The 17,354-nt window shown below is 48.2% G+C and overlaps 2 protein-coding genes across 6 annotated transcripts in view; one reads left to right on the top strand and one right to left on the bottom strand.

Moving 5' to 3' along the window:
* LOC138736363 (LIM domain-binding protein 3-like) overlaps positions 1–17,354 on the top strand; it is a 163,925-nt gene that overhangs the window by 101,874 nt on the left and 44,697 nt on the right. For all 4 annotated transcript variants that reach the window (XM_069885746.1, XM_069885744.1, XM_069885745.1 and 1 more), the window contains one exon: positions 16,047–16,109. In XM_069885746.1, the coding sequence (XP_069741847.1) occupies positions 16,047–16,109 (63 nt within the window). The remainder of the gene's footprint in view (positions 1–16,046; positions 16,110–17,354) is intronic.
* Positions 1,571–17,354, bottom strand: part of LOC138736366 (uncharacterized) — a 74,431-nt gene continuing 58,647 nt past the window's right edge. Inside the window, exons 2-3 of one of the 2 annotated variants that reach the window (XM_069885755.1) lie at positions 10,997–11,161; positions 1,571–2,706 (exon numbers count right to left, since the gene is read on the bottom strand). In XM_069885755.1, coding sequence (XP_069741856.1) covers positions 2,593–2,706; positions 10,997–11,161 — 279 coding nt within the window. In that variant the 3' untranslated portion in view covers positions 1,571–2,592. The remainder of the gene's footprint in view (positions 2,707–10,996; positions 11,162–17,354) is intronic. The other variant, XM_069885756.1, reaches the window with a different exon arrangement.

Below are 17,354 nucleotides of genomic sequence, written 5' to 3'. Positions count from 1 at the left end.
CGTTAGTCGATTGATGATAATGAGTGGTTGAAAATGAGCCAGCGAACATCATACTACCTACAGAGCTTTCAATGGTTGCATCTTCAAGTTGTATAGAATGTATCAGACTTGTTAAACCTGGCAGAAATTTTCTTAATTATAATCTTGTGTATAATGTAACCCTCCCCCCCCCCACTTTGAGCTCAAATTTTGGTACAAACTTTTCTGCATTATACTCAAGTAGTTACGGTAAGTGAGAGGTTGGATGAGTACCGAGCTTGGTGGAGTGTGGAGCCCAGGATTGGATACTCGTTGTCAGGACGGTGCAATTTCTGTCTGTCAGGTTGGGCATTGTCCGTAGGTTCAGGACTAGTTGGTCGAGCTCCCGCCCATCGATCGTTGTCAGTCTTTTATAATTTCACTGTCCTTTTGTGTTTGGCTCTAATACGCTGATTCGAGAAAGAGGTCCAGTCCTGTGGGCCATATGTGCGCATAAGTGTGGGTTGTAATGTGTGCTCCAGAGCTCAGAAGGCAAGGTTGATGGATCTAGTCCCACTCATCGCGGCCACTGGTTCTTGACATCTCCTTTAGGAGTCAGAATCTGTTACTCATGAGTGTGTGCACCCACTCTTTCTGTGGTCCATTCTCATGTCCTGGGTAAACTGGACACATCTTTAATGCTCAAAGAATGATTATCAGGGCATGGGAGTTTCGATAGTTCCTCCATACCCCATACATAAAACAAAAATAAGAACATGTCTGTCCATGGCCTCGTGCATTGCTGCACCAGGGCTACCCATAAATTGGAGGTGCAATGCCTTATAATTCATCTGGTCGCTCTCCAACTGGACGGCATTAACATCGACTTCTCCGGTTTCTACTGGCCCACTCCCCATTCTCCCTATCTCTCTGTCTCCTTTCCTCCAGCTCTCCCCCCACCTTCCCTCTCCATTCAAAGAGCCTTCCCATTTGCTGGTGTGCCATCCCTCCCTTATCTATCCATTACCTCCTGCCTGTGTGCCTGTTCTCCTCCCCCTGCCCCCCCCCCCCCTCACCATTTCATTTAGGTGCCTGCCTTCACCATACCTTAATGAAGGGCTCAGGCCTGAACGATTGGTTTGTATCTTTATCTTTGCTCCACACCGGGGGTTACTGGTAAAGCGATGGAATGATGGACAGTGTTTGCGAATGGTGAACACCACCACAAAGACAAAGTGAAAGCAAAGTGTTGCCAACAAGACTTCCAGCAATGTGGAAGTTGTCTGGAGCTGGTGCATGCCTTCATTTCACTCCGTACAAGCCTCCTTTGTAATTCGGGCTTTTAGAAGAATGTGAAAGGTTCCTTGTTAAAGACTTACAAGTCAGCAGGAAGCAACAGGAAGAATCCAAGCAGTGTGCTGGAAAAGGACAAGAAATGTCTTGACTGGGATAGGATGAGGTGACTACTGTCTTCCTTGTGGTAGACAAAGTTAAAGAATTTTATGTATGTTACATTCTAAATGTAGTATTACATGACAATAATGGAACCTTTACCTTTAATACATTCCTGTGTATTGTGGCCGTTTGATTAGTGAGCAACTTGACACTAGCAAACTGAGAATATCGGTTTATTGTCATATGTATAAGTACAATGCACAGATACACTTTGCTTGACTAGCTACTCCAGCGTTGTGTTTCTACTTGGTGTTTCAGGAATGATTGATTCCAGGTAGATCATGGTCGCTCTGGTCAGCTGAACCTGTTATCAAGAGCTGGGAGTACTGGAATTGGGAAAGAGCAGGTCCCACTGGAGAAATCTCCCAACTATATTATTCTCTTCTGAGGAGTATCGGGAGTTAGAAACCAGTACCCTCAAACCAGTGTAGAGAATTTATGAGGATGTTGGAAGTTGATTGGTTTAAGCATGCTTGCAATATTAAAAGTTCCAGTTGGCTATTTTAGAAGGGGTTTGAAGGGTAAATCTTCACGGCTGTTAACTGCAGTGAGTGTTCTGTGGGAAGAAGGTTCAATAACCAGATGTTTTGAGCTAGTTTTACTTGTTGAGAATAATGCAGGATCTGCACAAAATGGGCACCAGTTACAGAAACCAGTGATCCAGATTCTCGTGGCTGGCTTTTTCAAGACTGTACAGAAATTCCATGTAATCGTAAATCAATAAACTGCAGGTGTTGAAAATCTGAAACAAAACTAGAGAATGTTCAGCAGATCAATCAGCATCTGTGGAAGGAGAAAGATTTCCTCTGCTCTGGGAGCCACACCAGGGCTTGCCCATCTCTGTTCTGTTAATGTTGAAGGCCACGGCCAATTCTAAGGCAATCTTTGGTAAAGCAGGAATGTTTTGGTAACGGATAACTCTGGACAATAATTTTTTTCATAAGGTTTGCTTCCTGAAAAAAAGTTGGGGATTATGATAGATAACGTCAAGCTGAACACAAAGATAGTTTTGGATTTTCTGTATCACGTAGGAAGTTGGAGAAACCTTAAATTAACTTTTATTGAATTTAGCGTGTCTAATCACAGAATGATGCTGACACTTTGTGTTAGTTCAACTGACCAAAAAAAAATTTTTTGCTTCTGATTTTCGATTGCACTCAGCATCTGATGCCCCTTGTGTCAGGGCCCAACAATAGTCGGCCGGCATTGATAGATTCCAGTTGCCCTGATACTGTTTTTCCAAGATCGCAATGTTCTGGTGAAACCTTTCACCATGTTCGTCACCAAGATCAGCTGGAAATAAGCAAAAAATTAATTTTCAACGACACGCTGCACTTCATTGTTTTGTATACTTGAAGTAGACCTAAAATATGACAGGAAATCACAAAATAGATTATATCTTAAAAATGGAATGTGATATGAAAATTTTAAGGTGACGCTTGTGATCAGCAGCCCAAAATCTATAAAAATACACCCAAGAGTTCAGGAAGCCAAATCTTCAATGTCCAGTGTAATCAGTGGGGAGATGAGAGGGATGGGATTGACTGACTGACTGGTGCACGGAGGCCGTCGGCTGGTTGGCAGCGGCATCACTGGGCCTCGACCTGAAACACTGACTGGACATTTCTCTCCATGGATGCTGTCTGACCACCGTCTCCAATCTTGGCCTTTCTCTGAGCTGTGGTCAACGTCTCCCTGCCTGTCCCGAGTGAACAGGCAAGGAGCTGGCGCACAGGACACTCCCCTTCCAAAGTCTGCTCAAGATGTGAAACATTCTGAAGAAGATTGTATGCAAACATTCAGAATTTGACAAATTGAAGCCAGTCTAAATATTTTTTCAGCCTGAATCATTGACTCTGTTTCTCTTCCCACGGACACATCCTGACCTTATCTATGTAAAATCTGCTCTCCTCTCGATGCACGTCTCCTATGACTCCCCCTGTGTGTATAGAGGAATCCCCGGGGATTCTGTTCCACGCCCTCTGCGTTCTTCACCTAATCCTATCACAGCTGTGGGTCCCTATCCTGCAGAGTGTGTGAATCCTCATTCAGCCTCTGGGAGCGAGACTGTTCCTATCTGTAGATTGCCCGTGTCTTGCATGCTGCCTTGTGGAACAGTTCGGTAGGGCTTTGCTGTACTCAGTGTGGCTTTGCATTTAATCAGGTGCATTGCTGGTTCATAGACACTGTAGTGCCTCCGTATCTCATTCAATTAAGCCTCCACAAGATTTAAAGCATTCTGCGATCATCGGGAGTGAGGTAGGGGTCCATGTTCTAAATCAGCAAGGATGGAAGATACTGGAATCGAGTGAACTATTGGAGGGATCTCCACCCATCCTTCTGGCCATTTTCCTTCACAGATGCTTTTATTTCATTTGCTCATGATCTTAATTGACAGCTATATTCAGAGGTGCTCCATGTTCTCCAGCTCCCTCCCCCCCCCCAACTTCACCGTCCCCCAGCTGTTTATTCCCCTTCTGCACTCCCGCCGTTTCCACAGATTACACCTTACTTGTTAGCCTGTGCCCCTTCCTCCCTCCTCTCCCCTCCCCTCAGTGGCCTGTCCGTTTATGCTGATACCTTGACGAAAGGCTCAGGGCCAAAACATTGTTCACCCTATACTTCCAAAAGATGCTGCGTAATCTCCTGACTTTCCCCAGCACCTCAGCGTCTGCAGCCTTTCTTGTACATCATTTGTTATAGTATTTTAATTTAATTTAGAGATACAGAATAGTATCCTTCAGCCCATGAGCCAGTGCCGACCAAATACACGCTTATGACTAATTAACCTACTAACCCCATCGGTCTCTGGAATGTGGGAGGAAACAGGAACACCTGGTGGAAACCCACACAAGTCATGGGGAGAACATACGGACAGTCGCAGATTCGAACTCGGGTCGCTGGCACTGTAATATTGTTCTTGTTTAATTTGTGTTGATTGGGGGTGCCTCAGACCTCATCTGGTTGGGGTTTAATTCCCAGCCCACGCTGGCTTCGCCACATGAAGTGGCCTCCTTGAGCCTGACGTAATGATGTGCTTTTCCTCCTGGCGTCCGCGTCAGTTCCCCCACTCAGCGCGTGCAGTCTGCCTGCTCTGCCTCCAGTCCTGCCCTCTCCGCTTCGCCGCTCGCTCTGTCTGGCCAGCCTGCTCTCGCTAGCCCGATGACGTCGCCGCCTGCCGCCTCCCACCAGGATCGTCCTGCCGCCACCGCCTCGCCTGCTCTGCAAAGGTACCGGGTGTTTCGGGGAGAAGGTTGCTGGTGTGCTTGCCTGGTGATGCCTGGGTTGAGTGGGAGTCTCCCTATCACCTCACCTTTCCCCCCTCCCCCCACCAAAATCCCTGAGAGCTCAACTGTATGTGTGAGCTACTACAAAATTCTCAGAGACTTGGGGTAAATTATAAATTTTAGATATACAGCATGGTAAAAGGCCCTTGGCCCAAAGTCCAAAATACACCAATTAACCAACAGACCTTGTATGCCTTTGAATGGTGGGAAGAAACCCACACAGACACGAAGAGAGTGCACAGACGGTGTCAGATTTGAACCCCAGACCCGATCGCTGGCATGGTAAAGCAGTGTGCCATTCGCTGCACCAACTGTGCCACCCCTAGAAGAGAAGGATTTCAATTTGCCCGCGTACAAGGTTCTGGGCACCAAATGTGCCCTTGCTCAGTGATGTGAGAGGGTGGAACACTCGAGAGGAGAAGGGATGTCCCCACAACCAAGGGGAGATGCTTTCTGGTTCGGAGATGAGTGGAACCTTCCCCACCCCCACGATCTCCCCTCCGACACAGTTCCCCCTGTCCACCAGGACCTTCCCCACAGGTTAGAACCAGCTCTCCTCTCTCTCCTCAGTAATATTGTTCAGCATCCATCTTCTCTGCAGGAGATGACACTCACAAAGTCCTTCTGAAGAGTTGCTTGTTTTGGAGTGTCTTGGTGAACGTCCCAAGCTGAGATGTTTTGGATAAATTCTATCCTGACCGTTTCTCCCCAAGGATTTCCCCATGTTTATTCCCCGTCTACAGACAGATTCCATCATACTTTCTCATTGTTCTTTGCCAGAATTAATCTTCCTCACTTTGCTTCATCTCTCTTATTTAAATTTAGACATTCAGCGCAGTAACTGGGCATTTTCAACCCATGAGTCCGTCCAACCCGATTAACCTACAACCCATATATTTTGAAGGGTGGGATGGAACCAGAGCGCACAGGAAACACACGCAGTCACAGGAGAACGTACAAACTCCTTACGGACAGCGCAGGATAGCAGGGCGCTAACTGCCTCAGATGTTTCTCGGTTCCTGCCCTCTTCCTCAGTTATTCCTGTCAAACCATTCCCTGCAGCAACTATTGAAAGGCTAAAACCACTGACTCCCCAACATTGAGACCTTGCAGCTTCATTGCCTCCACTCCCTGGCCTTACATCCCACACTTCCTCAGCTTGATTGCTGTCATTAGCTTTTGATTCCCCGATTTCTCCAATGGGTGGCATTTTTGTGGCTTGGGGCCGCACCCAGCAGTGGAGGAACGGTGCTGTGGCAGGAGAAAGACTTACCCATAGGCTACATTAGCTCCAGGGCAATGATGGGAAGTTGGGCGGGGGGGTGATGAAATGGGGTCAGTGTATGATGAATACAATGTGTGCTTGGTGGATGACACAAGGAGAACGCATTTATTCTCATGACTCAGATCTCCAGAGACCTCAGTATGGAGTTTGTGTGCTCTCCCTGTTGACGTGCATGTGCTCTGGTTTCTGGCCACGTTCCAGAGATGTGCAGGTCATTGGGTTAATTGGTGCTCTCATTCTCTGTGGGGTATTAGATGATGGGTGGGAGACCACAGTAAAAGGCTCTATGTGGGGCTCAACTTCAGCACCTGAAACCCAGACATGACCAGTCTCGCTGCACTGATCACCAGCTGTATGCTGTGGTGCGGATGCTGTTCTCCCTCCTCCTGTTTATTCCCTTCCTCCTCTGTTCCTCTCCCTGACCTCCATGTGACTGCCATCATCACTGTTTGGACCATGTTTGGTTTCGCCAGCGCCTGGTCTTCTGCTGCTGCACCTGTTGCTCCCGTCTCTCCACAGGCTGAATATCCCGCTCTTGTCCAGCATTCTGCCAATCTCCTGTCAACCATTGCCGCACAGTGTGCACCAAACATCATCCCTGCAGCAGAGGTTGGGCCAGAGAATGACTCCAGTGTTCTAACCTCCCGTGAGCAAGCAACGTTCCTCCCACCCCACCCCGAGTGGCACCTGGGATCTCTGCCAGACTTGGAAAAGATTGGGAGAGACCGTGAAGGCCTCCCACAGTGGGAGTGGGACCATGAGGGGCTTCCACAGTGGAAGTGGCACCGTGAGGGGCTCCCATGGCGGGAGTGGGACTGTGAGGGCCTCCCACAGTGGGAGTGGGTCCGTGAGGGGCTCCACAAAGGGAGAGGGACCGTGAGGATCTCCCACAGCAGGAGTGAGCTCGTGAGGGGCTCCTACAGCAGGAGTGGGACCGTGAGGGTCTCCCACAGTGGGAGTGGGTTTTTAAAGCATTCCCACAGCGGGAGTTGGACCGTGAGGGGCTCCCACAGCGGGAGAAGGATTGTAGTGTTCCCACAGTGGGAGCAGGACTGTGAGGGGCTCCCACAGTGGGAGTGGGACCATGAGGGGTTCCCACAGTGGGAGTGGGTCCATGAGGGGCTCCCACAGTGGGAATGGGACCATGAGGGGCTCCCACAGTGGGAGTGGGACCGTGAGGGGCCCCCACAGTGGGAGAGGGATTGTAAAGTGTTCCCACAGCGGGAGTGGGACCGTGAGGGGCTCGTTCAGTGGGAATAGGACAGTGAGGGGCTCCCACAGCAGGAGAGGGATTGTGTAAAGCGTTCCCACAGTGGGAGTGGGACCGTGAGGGGCTCCCACAGCAGGAGAGGGATTGTGTAAAGCGTTCCCACAGTGGGAGTGGGACCGTGAGGGGCTCCCACAGCGGGAGTGGGACCGTGAGGGGCTCCCACAGCGGGAATGGGGCCATGAGGGGCTCCCACAGCGCGAGTGGGACTGTGAGGAGCTCCCACAGTGGGAGAGGGATTGTAAAGCGTTCCCACAGTGGGAGTGGGACCGTGAGAGGCTCCCACAGCGGGAATGGAACGGTGAGGGGCTCCCACAGTGGGAGAGGGATTGTAAAGCGTTCCCACAGTGCGAGTGGGACCGTGAGGGGTTCCCACAGTGGGAGTGGGATTGTAAAGCGTTCCCACAGTGGGAGTGGGACCGTGAGGGGTTCCCACTCAGAGACCGTGGGTCTGAGACCCTGAGAATGTGGTTAAGTGCCAGCACACAGCCAATGGGCCCATATTATCAACCTGTGGTTTCATTCCACTGAGGACACAGCAGACCAGATAGGGGTGATTAATCGGAAGCACGTTAAGCTGCGAGTGTTCTGACAGGACGTGTCCTGGGAAGAAGCTCCTCTGTTACTGGTGCTGAGAATGTCTGCCAATACCTCTCCTGTTCAAGGCCTCAACACCATTATTTCCTTAAATTCAAGTGGCCTTTGACTCATCCAAACTGCGGAGAAACACCATGACTGCCGATGCTGGAATCCTGAACAAACAAAGGGAACCTGGAAGGACTCGATGAGTCAGGCAGAAGCCACAGAGGGAAAAGGGCCACATTAGGGGAATCGTTGACTGACCACTTCCCCCGTGGAAACAGGCTGGCCCTTTTAGTCTCTCCGGCTACTTTCTTTTGATGTCCTAACGTTAGTTTGCTTTGGACTGGTAGCTGGATGGTTGAGATGGTTTGAAATTATCCTTAACAAACCAATACCAAGCTTAGACGTATAGGAGCAGGAAATGTGGGGAGAGAATCACATTTTAGGGTAAGTTCTGAAAAGTCCAGATGAAATGATCTTTTGATGTGTGTAAACAGGCAGGTTGCAGCAAACAGCCTCCGAATCCCTGGACTGCTGCACTCTCTGTGAAAATTAGATGAGATGTTGTTGACGAAGGTCCATGACCCTTGCTGAGTTCAAGACTCAAGAGAGAAGGACAGACGGATCAGAACCAGATTCGGAGAACTCTGCAAGCTGAAGGCAGATTGGGGCTGGAGGGTGCAAGAGGAGGTGATGAGTTTCCAGAGAGGGGGTGGGGAGAAACGTGGACTGAGGATGGTCTGACCAGTGACATTGAGGATGCTGCGTTGTTGGGGAAGGCTCCTGGGCCATCAGTACTTCCCTCTCCAAGCTCCTGTTGAGATGTTGGATCAGCTCCACCTGCAAACCTGGTTCAAGGGGATGGAATCACTGCCGCTCAACTCAACCCAAATGCGTGTTGGAGACGGGAGTTCACCAGGAGCAGGAGTGCGGGGGGGCGGCAAGGGCATTGGTGCTGAGCAGAGCAGGCAGGAGGGGTGAGCCCATCTATTAAACCTTCCTGTGTTGGACTGTGTTGGTCCTGGGTTTGGTGCAGCTCCTGGACCTACCCTGAGGAATCCCTCGTCACTTACTGTGTCCTCGGCAATGGCACTGGACATGAGATCATTGATGAGGCCCAGTCGGCGGACGGAGCGACCTCCCCACTTGCTGGCACCTGCTGCAGGGAAGCCCAGAGGATCTGCTGGGCCAGGCTGCAGAGCCAACAGTCTGGAGGGGGAGCCAGCCAATCCTGGGCACAAGCCCAGACCACCCTTCCTTTCCCTGACTGCCCTCTCTAGCAACAAATCTCTGGCCTTTCACCTTGAGCTTCAAGGGTTTGGGGCCTTCTGCCTCCCTAACCTGGACACCTGGTAGGTGAGACAAGAACAAAAGGGTCATGGGTGAAAGGTGAGATGTTTAGAGGGAACTTCTTCAAACAGAGAGTGGTGGGAGTGAAGAACGAACAGCCAACTGAAGCGATTTTGACATCTAAGAACAATTTGAATGGTATATGATGGGAGGGGTATGGAGGGATATTGTCCATTGGCATTCGGCAGAATAATAGCGGCGTAGACTAGATGGCTGAAGGACCTCTTTCTGTGCTGTAGTGGTCTATGGTTTCCAGTCCCATCTGCTCACCCTCAGTTCCACCGATCACCCACCGTCCTCTGACTCACTCTCCCTCTCACTTCTACACTGAGGTGTATTGCGCTCACGCTCTCTGTCCCGATACAAGGTCTTGGCCCGAAACGTTGACCATCCTTTGCCCCCACAGATGCTGTTCGAGCCACCCAGTTCCTCCAGCAGTTTAATTTCTGTTTCCCTGTCTGCTCTGCAGTGACTGTTAGAGTAAAGCTCAGTTCCTCAGAGCCCCCTGGGTCTTCTACACGGAGGTTTCTGAAGTGGTGCCCCTCACTCCAATCATGCATGTTATCTCCCTGAACCCTGGTGCAAATGTTTATTCAAAATAAATGACAAAACTACTATTGTACAACATTTGCGAGATCAATATTGCACCCTCGTTACGTACACTTTACAGGTTGAGATTAAAATCCAGTTATCAACATCAACAACTCAATTCCCTGGGTGGGGGTCTCATCGTTCTTGGAACATGCCCACCATCCCTTCCAATACTGCATGCTCCCGCTCTAACACTGCATGGGTCCGGACGTAACCTCAAAAGAGGGGCAGGCAGGCAGCTCGCCCTGAACCCTTGACTGCCTGCCTTCTTGACCTGTGATTAGCCAGCTTGGCCGGGCCCAGCAACAACCCACAGGGACATCCTCCGAGCTCCCAACCTCCCCTTCCTCATCTGGTAACTGTAAATCAGGGGCATGGTGCTGAAGTGCACCTAGAGGAGCAGCCCCTTCAGGTAGGTGAAGAGGGGGCTACAACCTCTCACGCTCTACATACACGTCTCCTGCTGACCGCAGAAGTGACCGGCGGAGGAGGGGTGTCGGTGAACCAACTCAGGAAACAGTTGCCTGGCTCTGCTCGGAGCAACACTCTCCACCCCAGGTTCCCAGTTTAAAGAGGGAGGGCTCACCTGTAGAGAGACCTCCACTTGCGTCCCCAAACTCCAGTGCATTGCCATACAGGGTTTGCGTCAGTGTTGCTGGCATGGGGTGCCGCTGACACCCAGTGGCAGACTGAAAGTACTGCAGAGCATTGCTGACCTTTCTTTGGCTTGGCTTCGCGGACGAAGATTTATGGAGGTGGAAAACACAGGACAAGTCGATATCACCCAAAATAAATTGAAGGATCTCAAAATAACAACAAAGTTGCTGTAATCCCCAACAATTGTGGAGGTCCATGGGGCAACTCTACTGATTTGGAGAGTCCTCAGTGGTCCATTTAGACATATAGCACGGTAACAGGCCCTTCTGGCCCATGAGCCCAATTGACAATAATTCCTGGTATGCTTTGAAACTGGAGCACCTGGAGAATTTCCTCGCAGGCACAGGGAGAATGTACAAACTCCCTACAGAGAGTGCCGGATTCAATCCCGGGTAGCTGATGCTGTAACAGCGTTGAGGTAACCATGCCACCCCTAGCAAGAGAGGAGGGCCTGCTGATTCAAAATCCTTAAAGCCTTCAAGGAGTCAGTCACATTCCCATTGACAGAGGGGATACAGGCTGCAGTACTGGAGCTTTGTCACATCCCCTTCACCCTGACCCTACCTCTGCTGCAATATTGGGGCCGAATCCAGCAGCTCTCTCTGCTGATTCTCTCCCTTCCGCTCTGCCTGATGCCTGTTTGCCACCATCTGTAGTCCACTGGCTGGGTTGACTGACCACCCCAGGAGCAGAGCACAGGTCTTCCTGAAAATTCCAGAGAAATCGAATCTGAAGGAAGATCCAAAGAACCCTATTAGATTCCAAAAATATGTCATTGCTGTAAATTGAACGTCTGAGTCCCACTTGCCTGCCCGTTAAATTTCATCTTTCTTCAGCACTCTTTGATGAGGAACTGGGGAGCACCATCTGGTGGGAAGCACTGACCTGGTCACTTGGTTACACCAGCTGGATAATACCCCTCGGCTAGTCTGGTCAGAACGACTGGGTGTCCCTGGGTGGGGGGGGGGTGGCGGGGGGAGGGAGAGTGGTGTGACATCTGTTCAGTACCTCCAGCAGAGAATCAACCAGCACTTGACGCTGCTGATTCCTGCACCACCCCTGGCATCGGTTCCCTTGCCATCCTTGATGAATGATCCTAGCAACTCTCACTGATGGTGCTCACTGGCAAGGAGCAGTTTCTCTGATCTGGGAACTGGAGGGTTAGCTGTGGTGGCCAATGTCAGCAAAGAACTGATCCAAACTGACACGATGAACGTTATCACCTTCATAATATGTGTGTTTTTCCGAAATTCTCTGTGGGGTAGATTCGATGCCGAGCCACCCAAGCCAAGGACTGCCTTGGAGGCGCTTCGTATTACTCCACTTATCAACGCACCCTCTTTACCCAAACGAACCCGACCTAGTTCCATTCCTCTGGGAAAAGCCAAGATGAGGTACCATGAATCTGTGGAAACTAATCCTGCAAAGGCCCACATGTGCAGAGCATATACGGATTTTTAAATGGATGGCTAGCTCTAGAAATAAGACCGTAAATAGACGAAGAATTCATCCTGAATACTGTCCGTAAAAAATAAAATTAACGTGTGCTAAACGATCAATTGGTGTGTTGCAGATATATTGTAGTTTCTCAGGCAGAAGAGGTCTGTCTTGCCTCCCCTGTCTTAGATACTGTTCCCACCATAAAGGCTTCTGTTGCTCCTGTTTGAGGCATGGTTCATTTTGTCCAATGTTGGCCCCTTGAGCCAAGAGCTTTTGGATCCCAGTCCCAGCTCGGGGAGGTGAACTCGCAACCCTGGTGATTGAATACTGAACTTCTGAGAGTGGAATTGAGCTCTCATCTGCTCTCTAGTAGCCATCAAAGATGCCATGGTTCGACTTTGAGCAAGCAGATGTCCCCACCGTCCTGCCCGATAATTTTACCATAAGTAACACCTCAAAACTAACGATCCACTCAGTAGCTCAGTCTGCTTTCTATGCTCCAGTTGCTGGAAATATGCTTCAGGATCTGCAGAAATTCCTTTTGCTTTAGCAGTGTTGAGATGTCGAATGTAGAGAGAGATAACGTCCTCTAGTTCCTCCTTTTTGGTGAAGAGATGCAAGTCCCCCTTGAGGGGCTTGGAGTGTGGAGATACTGGGGTAGGGGACAAGGTGAGTATGGGGCGATCAGTTACCAGATGCTCCATGTACTCCTCCCCTGTTGATCAGCAGTCAGGATCACCGTGTTTGGAAATGAGATAGCGCAGCCTCATAGCCCCAGTGATCCAGGTTCGATCCTGACCTCTGGCTCTGTGGAGTTTGCTTGTTCTCCCTGGCTCTGCATGGGCTTGCTCCTGCATCCAAAAGATGTGCGTGTTGGCAGATAAATTGGCTACTGCAAATTGCCCCTGGTGTGTGGGCGAGCGGTAGAATTTGAAGGTGTTGATGGGAGTGTGGAGAGGATAAATGGGATCTGGTCGGCACAGTGTTGATGGGCCAAAAGGCCCATTTCCACTTTGAATGATAAGTTAAATCAGAAGGATGAAGTTTGGGAGTTTCCTCCTGCTGTACAGGAGAGAGTTGCTGGGAGTGCTGTGGGAGACTATATGTGCTCGTGAGCTCTGAACAACAGCTGAGGCAGACCAGGACCTGGAGAGTTTCTGATGATGTGAGAGCTGATCATGGATCGGTCAAAGGGAGGTGAACATCAGTTGGGCTTCTAGGGGGCTTGCTTTTAACCATTCAAGTTCAAGAGCCTCCTGATCCTGAAATGCCTCTAATTCCATTTAACTAAAGCAATAACAAAATAAAATGGGCACAATTTACTATCTCCCTCCTCCTCCTCTGTGTGTACACCAGGTGATCTAGAACTTCCTCTCCAGAGGCATCAGCTCCAACTATTGGACATCAGCTTGGACACTGTAAGAGACGTGTGACAGTCTAATTAAGAATGAGATGTGCAGGCAGATCCATTGGACAGAAGGTGGAGTAATATTGAATAGAACATGCATGGGAGTGGGGAAAGGAGGGAGTTTGCACACACTGTTGCCTTCAGAGGAAATGAGGTGAAGGAACACTGGAAATTAGACCAGGATATCTCTCTTCATTCAGACATCTCTATTTTCAAGTGTCCTTTATCGAAAGTTCCAATGTCATGCTTCTACTTAAACTGACTATATAGGCCTGTTGCAGTTTAATAAGATTGCCCTGGCACTGAAGTAGTTATGATAAATTTATGCATTTGGAGGAAGGAATTTAATTTAGACATACAGAACGGTAACAGGCCCTATCGGCCCACAAGCTCATGCTGCCCAATTACACCCTGATACATTTGAAGGGCAAGAGGAAACTGGAGCACCTGGAGGAAACCCACACCAACACGGGGAAATGTACAAACTCCTTATAGACAGTGCTGGCGCTCTAATAGCGGTGCGCTAATCATGCCACCCTTCAGAAGCTCATGGTTTGTAAAATGTTCCGTATGTTATATCTGCAACACCAGACATTTATAAGTGACTGATGTATTCAGAAGGAATCTTGCCCCAGAGTTGGATTCTGTTTAATAATGTTCCATATATCCCCTCCCCATGTGGACAGCATGAAGGCAGCAAACGCTTCTCCCTTCATCCTTCCTCCTTGTGGCTAATTTGCAGCACCAATAGGCCCCCTTTATAAGAATGATCGCAACTTCACCTCTGTGTGGGACTTCTCCGGGATTTGTTTCAACGCAAGAGATTTTATTTTTTTTTAATAATAATCACACCTTAATCCACGGTTGCACTAATTAGTTTGGAACCTGCTTTTACTGTCTGCATGACTCCTTGGGGAGTAATGAAACAGTCTCTCTGCTTTAACCAGTTATTCTGTTTGCTAACTTCTGCCATGTGGATTTCTCCATGACCATTAAAATATTATTTTAAGATCTGTGCTTAAATCTAAACCAAATACAAGATGATCTCCTGTAGGGATTTGCGTTGTGTTTGGACATTGCCCTTTCACCTCTGAAACATGGTGTCGAGGTTGAGAATAGGAGGGGGGTCGGGGGGTGTGGGTCATGATTGGGAGCAGGCCCAAAGGATGGCGATGGTAGTGTTTTCCATCATCCCACCTCCAAATCCATCACTGCCCCAGATTAAATGGTAAGTAACTGGCCGTAAACCCTGGAAATTTGGCATGAACTCGATCATTGTGTTAAAAGAGGTGGTTTAAGGCTTTCTCAAAATCAGACCAAGGTCCCTGCTGGACACTCCAATCAACCTCGTGGGAATAGCTGGAACAAGCTAATCTTAAAGTTTAGTCATTTCTATTGGGTGTAAATTGGCTGATTACTCGTTTAAAAATGAATTTGTAAAAATTTTCACCCGATACAGATTTTATCAAACAATCTTGCTCCATCCAAGGACAAATTTCAAATTGTTCCAATGGTTGCATGAAAGTCGTGCTTGAGCAGCAAGTTATGGGCTGGAGGGGACACTAGTTTATTGCCAGATGAAGAAGCTAAAATCCATTAATTGGCCCTTTTGTTGTTGCTTTAACCTATAGATCAGCTATCCATTGTAAAACCAGTGAGAGGATCAATTTAAACAGATAGCGTGTGCATTTTCTAACAGGGAGTTCACAGTCATAGAGCTTAAAAGTATGAGAACAGACCATTCTGTCTATGCCATCCATGTCCTTCTAAGCTAGTCCCATTTGGCTTTGTTTGGTCCACATCCTTCTAAACTTCCCTGTCCTGTCCAGATGCCATTATTGTACCTGCCTGCATAGCTTCTTTTGGCAGTCCACATACATACCCTCTCACCTTAAATCTATATCCTCAAGTTTTAGACTGCCCTACCCTGGGGGAAAGATTATGACTATTCACCTTATCAATGCTCCTCATGTGGTCCTTCAGTCTTGTGTGTTTGGTGCGGGGGGGGGGGGGGGGGGGGCGGAAAGATCCTAATCAATCTAGTCTATCTTCACAACTCAAACCCACCAGCCCTGGTGATGCTATCACAAATCCACCCTTCACTGGTTCCAATTCAATCCGATCTTTTTTGTTGCAGGGAAACCAGATTTGCAACCAATACTAATGATTTCCCAACTCCTGACCAATGAAGGCAAATGCTCCAAATGCCTTCTTCACCATACTGTCGGCCTTTGTTGCCACTTTCAGGGAATAATGTACTTGTATCCGTAGATACTGGGATTGATCCATATCACAAAGTTCATGTCCAAGGGGCAGGTTTTCCTTACTAATCTTCCTGTAAAACTTCAGCATTGTTTTTGGAACAAACTTCGGGCAATTTTGAAGTTGAGTAATGTGGGAGGCCCAAGTAGAGATGGAAGTTGCTAGCTTAGATCTGTGCAGTGCATGTTGTTGCTCAGAGCCTCAACTTTGCAAAGCTCCAAGCTTCCGAGTGCCAAACCCGAGCACAGTTTGTGTGCAGGCCCAGCTGTGTACTGAAGCTGCTTTTACTGTCAGTATCGTATAGGTAACATATGCAATGCTGCTCTGGCCAAGTAAAATCAAATCTTAATGGGAAATAATGTTACATCATTTTCTGTATTCCATAACTATTTGTTTAAAATATTTTATTAAGGAAAACCAATAGGAAGCTTGTTGCACAAGAGAAACTGCATTCACTGAGGGGGTTTCTTGGTTAACATTTTTTTTCTCTCCTTTCAAACACAGTTGGCAGCAGAAGACTTCTTCCTCGAACTACCAGACTGAATCTGCTCAAACCATAAGAACTAGGTACCTGTTTATAGATTTGTGTCAAACACAGTACGAGTTTGTTCCAGTATTAATGGAGAACAGCAATAATCTGTTAACGTATTTTTGTCAGCAGGTCTCGCAGCGTCCTGAAGAGGTAGATACATTACTGACGTTTCAGGTCTGAGCCCTTCCTCAAGGTTCAAACCCAAAATGTTGGTATTATATCTTTACCTCCTCAGGCATCTCTTGAAGAAGGGCTCAGGCCCAAAACATCTACTCTATTTCTACCTCCTTTGGATGCTACGAAACCTGCTGAGTTCCTCCACCATTTCTGTGTTTGTACTACAATCAGTGTTTGTGTTTCATTGAGTATTTATGTCGCACAGGGTTCCTGCATTATTCTTTTCTGTGGTATCTTTCTACTTTGCCAGGGTCGTTTCTGTTTAAGCAGCATGACGTTCATCTCTTCCGTTCCCAACCTCGATAGTTTTCAAGTGTGAAAAGTCCAAATTGGACACCACTGACTGAAGTTCAATGTAACATATATTTGCTCTTTAACGACGACACCAACCTCCAGAAAAGTCACATTGCTCATAAAGACATAATTCTATAAATGAGATGGATCCAAGTTGCCTGCTGGTACAACTGGAAATTCCCCAGCAGTAATTAGCTGCTTTTTAAATAGTAGTTAGTCTTTTGCCACAGTCCCTCTGCTTGGCTTGGGGTAAAGGAACAGTTTGAGAACTTAAATTCAGAATTTTTAAGTCCAGCCTGTCACATTCAGACATAGCGTATCATCGGACGTGCAAGGTTCTGTGATGTAGGTCAGGCAAGATGACAGTTTCCTGTTGCTTGTTGTCAAACAAGTCATTTACATTTACTCTCTCATTAATCTGAGGATTCACCAAATCTCCAACTGATGATGGCAAACTTGATGCGTCATTTTAACTACATGGATGGGTTTATCCAGTGGGGTGGCCAGCACCCTGATAGAGTGGGTTTCAGGGCACCATGTCCTCTAGTCTGCTGCTGGCAAGTTCTCATCATCTCCACTAAATCTTAAATAAACATGGAACAATTAATCGAAAAGGAATGGTCACTGTGGAATGGCCACTTCTCGTTCCCTTTTTCCTCCAAGGCCGGAGGGTGGCAAACCTTGTTCTCCAATGCAAGGTGAAAGTGCGTAAATGTACTCACTTGCCCTCCAGAGAACCACATTATTAAGGATTGCCTCAGACCTAAGGCAATGACAAATCTTGTGCAGTTCCCAGTGCAAAATCTTGT

This window comes from Narcine bancroftii, chromosome 6 (genome assembly GCF_036971445.1).
Source record: "Narcine bancroftii isolate sNarBan1 chromosome 6, sNarBan1.hap1, whole genome shotgun sequence".
In the NCBI taxonomy this organism is placed as follows: Eukaryota; Metazoa; Chordata; class Chondrichthyes; order Torpediniformes; family Narcinidae; genus Narcine; species Narcine bancroftii.
This window is presented reverse-complemented; position numbering and strand designations above follow the sequence as displayed.